The 14,521-nt window shown below is 44.4% G+C and overlaps 1 protein-coding gene across 2 annotated transcripts in view; it reads left to right on the top strand.

Annotated features, from left to right (window-relative positions):
* The window catches only part of SIL1 (SIL1 nucleotide exchange factor), a 218,792-nt gene that overhangs the window by 39,861 nt on the left and 164,410 nt on the right, over window positions 1-14,521 (top strand). The window contains exon 2 of one of the 2 annotated variants that reach the window (XM_049091843.1): window positions 6,581-6,681. The exons of the other annotated variant lie outside the window; for it this stretch is intronic. Coding sequence (XP_048947800.1) covers window positions 6,605-6,681 — 77 coding nt within the window. The 5' untranslated portion in view covers window positions 6,581-6,604. The remainder of the gene's footprint in view (window positions 1-6,580; window positions 6,682-14,521) is intronic. 2 annotated transcript variants of the gene reach the window in all.

Below are 14,521 nucleotides of genomic sequence, written 5' to 3'. Positions count from 1 at the left end.
ATGCAGGGAGCCTGATGTGGGACTCGATCCCAGGACTCCAGGATCCTGCCCCCGGCTGAAGGCAGCACTAAACTGCTGAGCCACTGGGGCTGCCCTGTCTTTGTATATTTCCTTTGCCATTTCTTAAATTGAGTTGTTTGTCTTTTTGTTATTAAGTTGTAGGAGTTGCTCAATATTGTGGAAATTAAACTCTTATCACATATGTGATTTGCAAATATTTTCTCCCATTCTTTGGGGTTTCTTTTCTTTCTTTCTTTTTTTTTTTTTGCTAGTGTTGAGGCACCAAAGTGTTAAAATTTTGATGAAATCCAATTTATCTTTTTTTTTTTTTTTAAGATTTTGTTTATTAATGAGAGATACAGATAGAGAAGCAGAGACACAGGCAGAGAGAGAGAGGCAGAGAGAGAGAAGCAGGCTCCACGCAAGGAGCCCAACGTGGGACTCGATCCTGGGTTTCCAGGATCACGTCCTGGGCTGAAGGCAGGCGCCAAACTGCTGAGCCACCCAGGCATCCCTGTTTTTTCTTTTATTGCTCGTGGTTTTATTTATTTTTTAAAGATTCCATTTATTTGAGATTGAGAGAGAGAGAAAGCACAAGCAGGGGGAGGAGCAGAGGGAGAGGGACAAGCGGATTCCTCACTGAGCAGGGAACCTGAGGCAGGATCATGACCTGGGCCAAAGGCAGACGCTTACCCATCTGAGTCACTCAGGTGTCCTGCCTATGGTTTTAGTATCATATTAAAGAAGCTTTTGCCCAATCCAAGATCATAAAGTTTTGCCCTTATGTTTTATTCTAAGAGTTTTTTAGTTTTACAGTAAAATGTAGGACTTTAATCCATTTTTAGTCAGTGGCACCCTTGTTAAAAATTATTGACTATATAGATGGGATAGTATATGCTTACCTTTATGTCAATACCATACTGTTTTGATTATGTTAGCTTTGTGGTGAAATTTTGAAGTCAGCATGTGTGAATCCTCTAACTTGGTTCTTCCTTTTAAAGATTCCATATGAATTTTAGGATGGGTTTTTTTCCATTTCCTTGAAAAATGCTGTTGGGATTTTGACAGAGTTTGCATTAAATCTGTAGATTACTTTGGGTAGTATTGTTTTTTTGATAATATTAAGTCTTCCAATCCACCAATATTATCTTCTAATCCACCCAGTCTTCCAGTCCTTCCAAATGTCTCTGCATTTATTTAGGTTGTCTTTAATTTCTTTTAGTGATGTTTTGTAATTTTCATTGTACACATTTTTTCCCCTTTGGTAAAGTCTTCTTTGTTTAATTTATTCCTAAATATTTTTTTGATGTTATTTTTAATGGAATTGTTTTCTTTTTTTTTTTTTTTTCAATTTTTATTTATTTATGATAGTCACAGAGAGAGAGAGAGAGGCAGAGACATAGGCAGAGGGAGAAGCAGGCTCCATGCACCGGGAGCCCGACGTGGGATTCGATCCCGGGTCTCCAGGATCGCGCCCTGGGCCAAAGGCAGGCGCTAAACCGCTGCGCCACCCAGGGATCCCTGGAATTGTTTTCTTAATTTCCCTTTTGGAATCTTTTTTTTTTTTTTTGAACCTTTATTTTGAAAGTATAGAAACACAACTGATTTTTAAGTATTGATTTTTGTCATCATGACTTTGCTGAGTTTATTAACTCTAACATGTTTTTTGTAGATTCTTTTTTTTTAATTAAAAAAATATTTTATTTATCCATTCATGAGAGACACAGGAAGAGAAAGGCAGAGACACAGGCAGAGGGAGGAGCAGGGTCCCTGCGGGAAGCTCGATGCGGGACTTGATTTCAGGACCCTGGGACCAGGACCTGAGCCAAAGGCAGGTGCTCAATCACTGAGCCACCCAGGCGCTCTATACAAGCCTTTTTAGTATGCTGCTCAATTTCACTTGCTAATACTCTTTTGAGGATCTTGGCATGTATATTCCTATGGGATATTGGTCTGTAATTTTCTTGTACGTCCTTGTCTTGCATTGGTGTCCAGGATAATTCTGGACTCAGAATGAGTTCAGAAGTGTTCCCTTTTTGAGAAGCCTTGGTGGCTCAGTGGTTGAGCATCTGCCTTCAGCTTAGGGTATGATCCTGGAATCCTCCGGATTGAGTCCCACATCAGTCTTCCTGCATGGAGCCTGCTTCTCCCTCTGCCTATGTTTCTGCCTCTCTGTCTCTGTATCTCTCATGAATAAGTTAAAAAAAATGTTCCCTTTTCTTGTATTTTTTTGAGGATTTGAAAGGACTGGTATACTGCTACCTTTCTTAACAGTCACTTTGCTAGCTAGTAGGCCCTGGGCTATGTGACATGATGGTATCTGAAATTCTGGCCGTGAAGCTGGGCCAAGTCATCTTTTACATACTCTCTCGTTTTAACACCTACATCTTGGCTACCATCATACTGATGATGCACACTGGCAGCTTCTCTGGCAAACAGGATCAAGTTGATAAGTTAGACTTTTAAGACTGTGGCTTTGCCCTTGTACTCTTTCTTTGGCCTGATGGATGGATGGTGTGTTCTTGGGCTTGCCAATCAAGAGCAGGCCTCGAGCCATCCCAAGGACTGGATCAAGTCAAATGAAAAGGAAGTGGGCTCTCTGTTGAATTGATTGATTGATTGATTACAGATTTATATATTGGAGACCGAGAGAGTGCACATGCACATGTGCACATGCAAGTGGGGAGAGGGGCAGAGGGAGAGAATCTTAAGCAGACTCCCCACCGAACACAAAGGTAAATGCCAGGCTGTCTCAGAGACCATGAGACCATGACCTAAGCCAAAACCAAGAGTCAGATCCAACTGAGCCACCTAGTGCCCCCAAAATAATATTTATTTTAAGTGTATTCTCATATAGCTAGTAGTTCAGGAAGAAAGACTCCATTGAGCACAGCTTTCCATAATTCTAATTTCATACCTGATCATAGCAGTGGTCACACATACTTTTTTTCAAAATAGTAATTCATATATGTGTGCTATAATGTTCTGTGTCTGCTCAAAAACATGTATTTGTTTCCATGTATCATCATTGTCCATATTTTCACCTATTTAAAACATTTTTTTCACCTGTTCTAATGACAATACTGTTTTACATTGTGCTGTTCCAGATTGCCCCCTCCTACTGCCGCCGCTTTTTAAAAATATTTTATTTATTTATTTGTTTGAGAGAGATTGAGAGAGATAGAGAACGTGCACTAGCAGAGGGAGGGGAAGAGGGAGAAGCCACTCCACGCCGAGCAGGGAGCTGGACTGGAGGCTGGATCCCAGGACCCTGAGATCATGACCTGAGCTGAAGTCAGGTGCTTCACTGACTGAGCCACCCAGGCACCCCAGATGACCCCTTTCTAAGGTGTTGATTTTATTCAATCAACAGGTATTTTTGAGTACCAGACATAGTACTGGGCAGTGAGGATACAGCAGTGAGTTAAGTGGACAATTGTCCCTACCCTAATGGAGCTCCCGTTCTGGTGGGTTCTAGTTGTTACAGGCCCATGAAATGGAATTTCATTGACCGTGTAACAGCTTTGGAGAGGATGACAAGGTTGTGTGGTCCTTAGCCCCGGCGCCTATCTTTGCCTTCCAAATAGCAACTGAGGCCTTGGCAGGACAGTGGCATTTCTACTTGTGAAGTCCAGGATGGGGAGCCCTGGGACCATGGCAGAGTCGAGTCAGAAATGGGGCTGCTGCAGCAGGGAAGACTGCTGTTTCCTAGGCAATACTCTGCTTAATATTTTTAGTGCGTGGTCACGGCAGAACTAAATGTGGTTTCTGATCCCAAATTGGTAATAAATGTACACATATTTAGAGTCAGAAACAATGCATTTAAAATCCTCTGATCCTTAATGGTCCTGCCAAGTGCTGAGTTTAGATTTCTTTGTTTCTTGGCTACCTACCCAGCCTCCCACCATCTCTTGGAGAAGGCACCCGGATTTTCTTTGGGTGTTAGGTGGGATTGTGAAAGCCGTGAGTTATGGCTCCCTAAGCTGTGTTGAGAGGCATCTGATTTTTGTGTTTCTGCCCACGTATGTAAATGTGTACATTTTAAAATTTATCCTCCTTTCAAGTTTTTAAGGATCTGGGATTATAAATAGTCTTGGACTCTCAGGCATGTTAAAAATAAAATATGATGTTTCAGTTGCTGATTTACCTGGAAGACATAGTCAATGCCAACATGGTAGTAGCGAGTTCCATGCTTGGTGACCTGTCCTCATGCTGCACTAATTGTTTCTGTAAGTTAATGCTGTTTTCTTGGGGCTCCTGAATTAGTTTAAGGAAGAACTTAATTGTTGCTCATCTCATCATTTCAAAGTTGTAATTTGTGTCTCAAGTTGCATAGAACGGCATCTATTTTCTTGTGCCTTATTTCTTAAGAGGACTTTCTTTTTGGTGATTGTACCATCTGAAACTCATTTGTGCAAGACCATGTTATCCATTCATTGCGAATGGGACATCAGCTACCTGAGGGCAACAATGTATCTTTTGTATGTTCTGTTCTATAGTATGGTGTTCAGTGTGCTCAGGAGATGGAGGCTAACGGTAAAATGTCTTTATGAAGTACCTGTTCCTAGATTCTGAATGCTGAATGCTTACAGTCCAAAGTGCCAGAGTGGCTAGTACAGAAAAAGGGTTGGTGTACTTACTGATTGGCACATAGTCCATTTGGAGCTATGGGCTGGAAGTCATACCTTCCTCCCTATCATAGTTTCACTAGGAGGACCTGACGTTCTCTGGAAGCTTGGAGGCAGGAGGGGAAAGGAAAGATGACTTCTGATTCTGCCCCCACCCCAGGTTGTATGTGCATGAGTATGTGAAAGTCCCTGGCATTCTTTGGGAGCAGGCTATAGAGAGAGCCCATTGTGCCTACTGTCAGAAAATCCATTTATTATTTTAAAGGAGAGGGAGAAGGAGGACCTGGTGCCTTACTCTCTGGATGCCAGCTGACCCTATCAAGGGTGGTCCAAGCAGTCTAGATCTGCTAAATTTGCCCCAGCTGTTCCTGGCCTCCCTATTCTCTCCTTAGAGAAATTGGAGTTTAGAGACAGGCCCAAGTCACCAGGAAGCTGGGCTCTGAAGTGGCTGGCGCTGTCAGTCATTTCTTTCGTGGACACCGATGCAGAGCCAGTCCACATTGCTGAGGTTTCCGTGGAAATGCCTATGTAGCCACCTAGAGTGTAGTCCAGGTGCGTGGGCAGGCCTGTGGCTCAGGGAAACTGAGTTCCAAAGGGAGACTTGGCTCTCAGAACACAAGATGATTCTGAAAGAGAATGAAGCTCTCACTGCTTTTGTTTATCCTGTCCTTGACTCAGAATTTTCTCTCAGAATGGTTGTTCATTGTTCATGGGGATCCTTGGGTGGCTCAGCGGTTTAGCGCCTGCCTTCGGCCCAGGGCGCGATCCTGGAGTCCTGGGATCAAGTCCCACATCGGGCTCCCTGCGTGGAGCCTGCTTCTCCCTCTGCCTGTGTCTCTGCCGCTCTCTCTCCTTCTGTGTCTCTCATGAATAAATAAATAAAATCTTTAAAAAAAAAAAAAAGAGTTGTTCATGAAAGCTACAAGCTTCTTGAGCCCTCACTTCATGTTAGGTGCTGTGCTGTGTGCTTCATAACATCTCACTTAATACCAATCACCATCCTACAAAGTAAAATAGTTACTGTCAAGTCCTTTTGTAGATAAAGGAATTGAAGCCTGGAGAGGGTAAACAGCTAGCCCAAAGTCCTGCAACTAGTTGAGAAGACCTGGGTTGAAATCCAGAGCCCACATTCTTTTCATTACACTGGAGTGGAGGTGGAGCAGAGTAGAGTGGAGCTTCTAGTACCCTTCACTTTTATCAGACAAAGACCCATCACTTTTAGGACCTCAGGCAGGGTCAGGGAGCAAGTATAAGAGGTAGGTCTGTTTGCCCACTCTTTGCTGGGAGCTTGTAATCTGGGGCCTAGGAGAATACACTGACTAGGTCTGGGATATTTCTTTGACTCACTTGGTCACTTACATGTGGTTAGGCACATGACATTCACCTTTTTGGGCTCCCTTTTCTTCTGCCATGTAGAGGTAATCCTGTCCTCAGTGTTCCCTGGATGGAAAGTGGGGATGTTATGATCACAGACTAGTTGGAAAGAAGCTTGTATGTCATCTTGGCCAATATAGTTGCCCTTCTCCCCTCCCCCTGCTGAGTTCTTGTCAGAAAGTTGGGTATATATGAGGGGGTTGCTTGAGGTTGTAGAGTAGCGATACTTCTACTTCCTGTTCAGTTGGGAAGCCTGCATGATGGGAGGTTAAGAGGTCAAGCCACACAGGGTGCCAGTGATCTGACTGCAATTCAAATCAAAGGTGTTCTTACTCTGGAGTGTCTGTGCCTCATTTGTGTGCTGTGCTGTCCTGAGGGCATTCACCAATCAAAATGTGTGTGTGTTGTGTGCACCTGTGTGCATCCTAGAAACTTGGACATGGTAGAGGTGGTCTTTCCACAAGAGGGCCCCAGTGAGCTCATTTAAAATTTTCTCTCCTGACACAAAATGTGTACCTTTGTAGTCACACTGTTGTAGAATAAGTAAAATGAGTCCAGTTTCTGTGGCTGATTCATAGACCACTGGAAGGGCAGCATGGCCTATGGAAAGAGGATGGGTTCTGGGCCAAACTGGCTTGAATTCTTTACTACCTACCACTCTTTGGCTGCATGAGCTCAGGTAAGTTATTTAACCTCTCTCAATTTCAGTTCCTTCATATTAGAACCCTGTCAGCGGTTATTAAGAAGAGTCAATGAGCTTGGAGCATAGCAAATGCTTTATGAATGTTGACTGTAATTACCATGAGACAGATTTTATTTTCCTGTGGGTGGCCCAGATACTGCATTTGAGTCCTAGGGGATTTGATGTCATTGGAGTATTTCTCTCTATCCCATATTACACAGTACAAGGAGGACTAAAGCTTCAAAGCAGTCTGAGGCATGGCTGAGAGCTTAGGAAAGGTGGAGTTGTGTCTAATGGGAATTTGTTCTTGAAGAGTTTGCCTCCCTGCCCCCTCTTTTATTTATTTATTTATTTATTTATTTATTTATTTATTTATTTATTATTTTAAATTTTTATTTATTTATGATAGTCACACACACAGAGAGAGAGAGAGAGAGAGAGAGAGAGAGAGGCAGAGACATAGGCAGAGGGAGAAGCAGGCTCCATGCACCGGGAGCCCAACGTGGGATTCGATCCCGGGTCTCCAGGATCGCGCTCTGGGCCAAAGGCAGGCGCTAAACCGCTGCGCCACCCAGGGATCCCCCTGCCCCCTCTTTTTGCTGTGTGACTATGCCTGTCACTATCCCAAGGACGTGTGTGTTGGAGGGTGTAGGTCTACACCACCATAGGAGACTATTGTATGGCATTGGAGGATCCATCTGCAGGACCTGACCACTGGAGTCAATTTTTTCTCTGTGATCATTAAGACTCGAGTGATAATATTGAAAAAAAAAATGGATTTAGAGAAGTGAGCTCACATCTTCACACTTCACTGAACCTAGTCAAGTATTCTACTTTTGTGCCTCTATTTCTTCTCCCATGAACCCTCCTTTGCAGGGCCCTCTGGCTTCCTCGTTGCCAAATCCAGTGGCTTTTCTCATCCTCATTCTGACTGATCCCTTGACATCATTGCCTATAACTGAATTTTCTATGAGTTCTCTCCTCTGTTGACCTGTTTGATTCTGCACTATTGTCATTATTCCTTGTTTGATAGCCTTGTTTTGCTTTCTTTTCCTAAATTCCAGCCATGACTTGAAGATTATTCTTGCCCATTGTTCCTTTTTCTCCTGTCTTAGGGACGCTGTTCTTGTTGCTTTGATTATTACCTCTGTGCTGATGGTACCAAAGTTTTGACCCTGCCCTAGCCTTCTCTCCCTCTCTGTCTTTGATGGGTTATGAAGTTGCCAGAGCCTTCCTGGATCCACTGACAAGCTTCATGCCTAAAGGCATTGAACTCTGGTGGTTCTTTATGTAGCAATTGAGTGCCCACTGTCTTTTAGATCTTTAGCAGTCCAAATGAAGATTGAATCATAAACTCTCTTCTAGCATTCAGATTTATTGAAGGCTGTGGTTGAGTAGCATAGGTCTGGAGAGGGCCAGGCTGTGCCCCTATTTGCTTTGTCTCTTTTGCTTTTGCTCTCTTTCCTCTTATCACTTGATTTCTTTTAGCTGGAGCCACTGTCTTTTGTCTCTGAGATTGCAGGTTTTTTGCTAATATGCTTAGCTACCTTCTTGAAGACGTGTTTTCTTCCCTACTGGGGTATTCCAGGGATTGGTTGTGTTCCTCACCTTTTGGAATACAGAGTATTGAGCAGGGATCAGGAATGCTCTGTTCCTATTTTACGCCATCCCATGTTGCCCTCCTTCCAGGGCTCTAGGCCTCACTGGGCTCCTGGAGTCCTTCTGGGCTCCATGTGCTCTCTCGTGGGGCCAGCATCTGTCCTTATATTGCCACTCCTGGACAGGGCTCTCATGGACTCTCTTCTGAAGGCTGCATGAGTGGATTTTGGTCCAGGCAGAGGCTTAGGTCTCTTGTGAACCTTCTATTTCCAACAGCTTCCTCGAATCACTTTACTTCTTGGGTACCTCGGGTCTGTTGAGACCACTGTCCATTTGCTTGGCTTTAGGCATAACTTCAGTATTTGAGACAAATACTGGCCCCATTACACAAATGGTAGTGGTTAAGGATGTTCCCTGTCCATCACCCAGCTGGTTACCTGGGCTAGGCTGGCATTGGAAGCCACATTTCTTTTGTTGTCCAAAGGCTCTCTGGATTTAATTGCTCTTTACCTCCTGACTTTCTATTTAGTTTATGTTTTAGGGGGAAGAGGCTGTTTGTTTGACTGTTCCAAACTTACTTCTCTTGTCCTTTAAATTTTTCTTTAAAAATCCATTTCTTTTCCTAAGCCTTTGCTCATTGTTTTCTCCTGTCAGGGCTGTCCTTTCAGTGTCCTCTTTGCTTTGTTTCTTCGGCTTCATATTTGCTCAAATTAGGCAGCGAGTTTCTGTTTGTGCAGAGGTGAGTGACTCTGTGTATGTATGTATGAGTTTGTGCAGCCCATAAATAGTAATGAATGTGTGTCTGTAGGAAGAGCTCATCTTCTAACCTTCAGTATGTAAAGCAGAAGGTTGTTTTACAGCTGTTGTGGCAGCCAGCAGTTCTGCATGATGGTGGCCTTGCTCTGTGGCCACCAGTATGCTGGGAAAAAGCCCTGAATGTGTTGGGTCTGCCTAGGGGCTCAGCAGAAAATTGGCTTTCATCTTTACATTTTCAGGTGCGTGCATGTGTGTGTGTGTGGTTTGTCCTGTAACATCTGTTTCCTTTGCCTGGGAGTAGATACCTAACAGAAGGCTTTGGTCCTAAAGTTTGAGCTATAGGGTCAATTAAAGTTTTGTGTAGATTCTGCAGAAGGTAGAACCCTGGAGAGTGGTTCCAGGGTGCCTGGCCTGGCCCTGATGGCCTGCGGGTCCAAGAGTGAGTCGTCATCCCTACTCTAATGATAACTGGGTGCCAGGTACTTTATTAAGCACTTTCCATACATTTATTTAATCCTCCCTGACACTCCTTGAAGTAGGAGCTCTTACTCTGCCCATATTACAGATAAGAAACTGAGGCCTAGTGCAGTCGTGTTCAAGATCATATAGGATAAAAAAAAAGATCATATAGGATAGGTAGGAATTGACAGAGCTAAGAATTGGCCTTAGGTAATTCTGACTCTAAATTCATGTACTATACTTTCTATAGAAGGTTTTTATCACTTTGCTTCATTTTCCTTCTTTTAAGATGGAAGTAGGAATTCTTGTTTTCTTCACTTCGAGATTTGGGGAAACAAATACATGGACACACTCTGTAGGTTAAGAATGTGAGCATTTTTTGAGGTGAAGTTCAGAGTGCTCCCAGGAAACTTGCTGGGATGGTTCTGCTTGTCTGGGACACTTGTGACCTTTTCCTCTTCTCCCTGTGCTCTGGCCTTGACACGATACCACTGTCCATGGGGCCTGCCACCCATGTAAGAGGCTTCCAGAGATCCAGTGGTCCCACTTCTCCTTCCTCTGTTGGCTTCTTGCCACCTTCATCACATTCTTTTGTTTTCCTGCCTTGAGAGAAGATAAAAGTTCCAGGATGATGTCTTTTTTATCCAGCCCCCCCCCCCCCCCCCCCCCCCCGTCCTGTCTGAATGGAATAGAAGACATGAGGTACAGAGGCAAAGGCTGGTGAGTCCAAAGGCCTCCTCCCACCCATGCCCCAAGCATCCACTCTGGTAAGCTGTATAGTACAGTTAGCTCAAAATACAGTTTGCCAAGAGCCTCCAACCTCTACATAAGTAGAGGTGCAGTCTACAGATGGCCAGTTTTTTTTTTTTTTTAAGATTTTATTTATTTATTCATGAGAGACACACAGAGAGAGAGGCAGAGACAGAGGCAGAGGGAGAAGCAGGCTCCATGCAGGGAGCCTGATGTGGGACTCGATCCCGGGACTCCAGGGCCAAAGGCAGGCACTAAACCACTGAGCCACCAGGTGTCCTGGCCAGTTTTGATAGAAAAAAAAAGGGGGCATTTCAAGTCCTTATTACCATTTTTTTTTTCTTTATCTTTTTGTCCCAAAGCCCAAAGATACTTAAGGAAAGAGTTACTGGTAGGACGTTGAAATAGATTTCCTTTTCCAGACTGAGTGGTGGTGGTTTAAGTCAAAAGACCATAGATGTAAAGATGTTGCTCTGTGCTCTAGTGAGAGGTTTGTCCTGTAGTGTGTGCAGGGTTCAGGTGATGAGGCAAATCCAGGTTAGTGGGTGGCAAGTACGGTTTGGGAAGGTTTAGGAAGGGCACTAACCTCAGGCCAGGTATGCCAACTATTCCTCAAAGGGATGCTGTGACTTTATCTTTACTCATGTCAGTGTAGTGTTTAATTTTGTTGCTGCTGCTGCAGCCTGGCCACCAAAATCCCTGGTTGTGTTGTGGGCTGTCCTGATAAAACAGCAGTGTGCCACTTCCGCTTTTCCGCTTCTCACCCCCATACCCCGCATCCCAGGTTGAGCATAAAGCCTAGAGAAAACTGCCTGTGTGTTTTCCACCTGCTGCTGCTTGAATAAGGACCAAGCCCAAGTTGATGTGGCTGCAGGCCAGGCCTTGGCAGGACCCAGGATGCCATCACCCATGCATGTTGCAGAGCGTGCACTGGCTCTTAGGGTACCCTGCAGAGCCTGGGAAATGGTCTCCATCCTTTTTCCCAGCCTCAGTTCACCTAGCTCTGTCCCCCGGCACCTTTTTCCCACAACATGTTCTCTCTCTTACTGTTTCACAGAAATATATGGAGGCTATAAATAGGTCAGGTGTGCAGTCCGTGTGGAATTGCCGGGGGGAGATGAAGGATCTATTTGCGAATCGATCTCTCATCCTTAGTATTGGCATAACATGCTTCTGAGGGCACAAGCGTGTGTGCAGGAGGCGGAGGCGGCCTGGAGCCCTGTGGGAGCTGCCGTTTCTCTCGCCCCCACTCTATGTCCCGCTCCGGGAGGCAGGGAAGCTGCCGTGTGTACTGGCTGCCCCCAACCTCGTGCCTCTGTCTCTTCTGTCTTTCCTCCTCCTGCTCATTTGTCTTCTTTGCCCTTGACTAATTCATTCTCATTTATCTCTTTCTCCTCCTCTTTTCCCCCAGCATCAACTCCCATGTTTGTCCCTGGCTGCGAGAAGGGAGTGTTTGGCTGTGTGTGTGTCCATCCATGCACATGTGAACACTCTTTGTGCAGGGAGGGGAAGTCTGTGGCTTTGGGGTGAGTCTCTGTCTTCTCTTACGGTGCATTTCCCAATTTGCGCCCTTGCTCCCATTTTTCATTCTCCTTTTCTCCACAGCGAAGGCTGTGGATTGGGAAAGGTATGGGGGCATTATAGGAAGCTCCAGGGCCGTGTGTTCTCAGGATCCATTTCCTGGGCCTTTCCAGCCTTTTCACTTGTGATGTGGAAGCCTCTGTTCTTTGTTCATCCTTGCCAAGCCCTGTCTCCTACCTGCCCACCGCCCCCTGCGTGGTCAGGCACCGGTCCAGAACCTAATGCTGTGCTGTGAACTCACTCCCTGTCTGTCAGTGTGATTGGTGCCCCAGGGAACCAGGTTGCTGGGGAAAGCTCTTGTGGCACTCAGCCGTTCCATTTTGTCGACGAAAAAAGAGGGGAGAAGCTGGCAGAAAGCAAAGGCTTTTGCTGCTGGGTGAGTGTAGCAGCTATTTTTAGTGCCCAAGCCTTTGCTTTTCCATTTGGCTATGCTTTTTTAGCACAGGGCCGGTCCAGCAGGGCTGTTTTCCTTTATGGCTCCAGATGTCCTTAGGGAAAGTTTCTGTCTGCCTCTGAGAAGGTATGGGCTGGGCAAGGGGGTAATAACCTCTGAGAATGGGTTCAGATTGGGTTTTGGGTCCCCCTGCAATCCTGTTACAGGATCAGTTTCCTGAGGTGGAGTGTGAAGTATGGCAGGAATAGGAAAGAGGAAAGGTAAACACCGTAGTCTTCAGAGATGTTCCCCTATAACGAACACCATTGAGCCTCTATTGAGTAAACTGCCTAATGAGGTGTATGAGGGCTGAGTGACCAAAACACAAACCATTTATGAGGGTCTAGACTAATACTGACACGTTCTGACTTTTTCTAAGGCTTCTTAATTTTTAGCATGTTTTATTTTGTTTTTTTTTCTTGCCTAGATCATTTGCCAATCTTTTTAAAACCACACGTGTTTCTCTCTCTCTCTTTTTTTTTTTAATTTAAATTCCAGTTAGTGAACATACAGTGTAATACTAGTTTCAGGTATACTCTATATAGTGATTCACCAATTTTTTTTTTTAAATTTTTATTTATTTATGATAGTCACAGAGAGAGAGAGAGAGAGAGAGAGAGAGAGGCAGAGACACAGGCAGAGGGAGAAGCAGGCTCTATGCACTGGGAGCCCGACGTGGGATTCGATCCCGGGTCTCCAGGATCACGCCCTGGGCCAAAGGCAGGCGCTAAACCGCTGCGCCACCCAGGGATCCCTGATTCACCAATTTGGATTACATTCTCTTGACTGCCACTCTGCTGTACTGACCAAAATTGTTTCACCATGAAAGCCATTAAACAGTAACTCCCCTGGTAACCTGTAATCTACTTTCTGTCTCTCTGAATTTTCCTGTTGAAGAGAATTCATTTAAGTAGAATCATACAATATCTGTTCTTTTGTGTCTAGCTTATTTGACTTGGCATAATGTTTTCAACGTTGATTCATATCGAAGCATGTGTCAGGATTTCATTCTTTTTGCAGCTGAATAATATTCCATTTTATGTATATTTAAATTTTATTTTATTTTATTTTTTAAAGATTTTATTTATTTATTCATAAGAGACAGAGAGAGAGAGAGAGAGAGGCAGAGACACAGGCAGAGGGAGAAGCAGGCTCCATGCAGGGAACCCCACGTGGGACTCGATCCCGGGTCTCCAGGATCACACCCTGGGCTGCAGGCGGCACTAAAACCGCTGTGCCACCGGGGCTGCCCTATATTCAACATTTTAAAAACTTCATCTGTTGATGGATATTGGGGTTGATTCCATTTTTTGGCTATTGTGAATAATGCTACTATGAAATTCACATGGAAGTATCTGTTTGAGTCACTGTTTCAGATGTGTTGGTTGGAATAAATACCTAGCGGTGGAATTACTGAATCATAAGGTAATTCTATGTTTTGCTTTTTTTTTTTTTTTGAAGATTTTATTTATTCATGAGATACACACACACACACACACAGGCAGAGGGAGAAACAGGTTCCATGCAGGGAGCCTGACGTTGGACTTGATTCCAGGTCTCCAGCATCACGCCCTGGGGCAAAGGCGGCACTAAACTGCTGAGCCACTGGGCTGCCCTTGCTTTTTTGAGGGACCACTAAAATTTGTCCCACAGCAGTTTACATTCCCACCAGCAATGAATGAGATTTCCAGTTTGTCTGCATCCTTGTTATTAATGGTTATTTTCCTTTCTTGAAAGATTATGGCCATCACAGTGGATGTCAAGTAGTAAATCATTGTGGCTTTGATTTGCATTTCCTTAATGATTAATGATGTTGAGAATCTTTTCATGTCCCTGTTGGCATTTGTATATCTTTTTTAGAGAAATGTCTGTTCAAGTCCTTTGCCTGTTTTTAATTTGGGTTGCTTGGCCCCAGTGGCGCAGTGGTTTAGCGACGCCTGCAGCCCAGGGCGTGATCCTGGAGACCCGGGATCGAGTCCCACGTGGGGATCCCTGTGTGGAGCCCGCTTCTCCCTCTGCCTGTGTCTCTGCCTATCTCTCTCTCTGAATGAATAAATAAATAAATCTTTAAAAATATAATTTGGGTTGCTTGTTTCTTGTTGAGTTGTAGGAGTTGTTTATATATTCTGGGTTTTTTAATTTTAATTTTAATTTTTTAAAAATATTTTATTTATTCGTGAGAGACAGAGAGAGAGAGAGAGAGAGAGGTAGAGACACAGGCAGAGGGAGAAGCAGGCTCCATGCAGGGAGCCCGACGTG

This window comes from Canis lupus, chromosome 11, assembly GCF_003254725.2.
Source record: "Canis lupus dingo isolate Sandy chromosome 11, ASM325472v2, whole genome shotgun sequence".
Lineage (NCBI taxonomy): Eukaryota > Metazoa > Chordata > Mammalia > Carnivora > Canidae > Canis > Canis lupus.
This window is presented reverse-complemented; position numbering and strand designations above follow the sequence as displayed.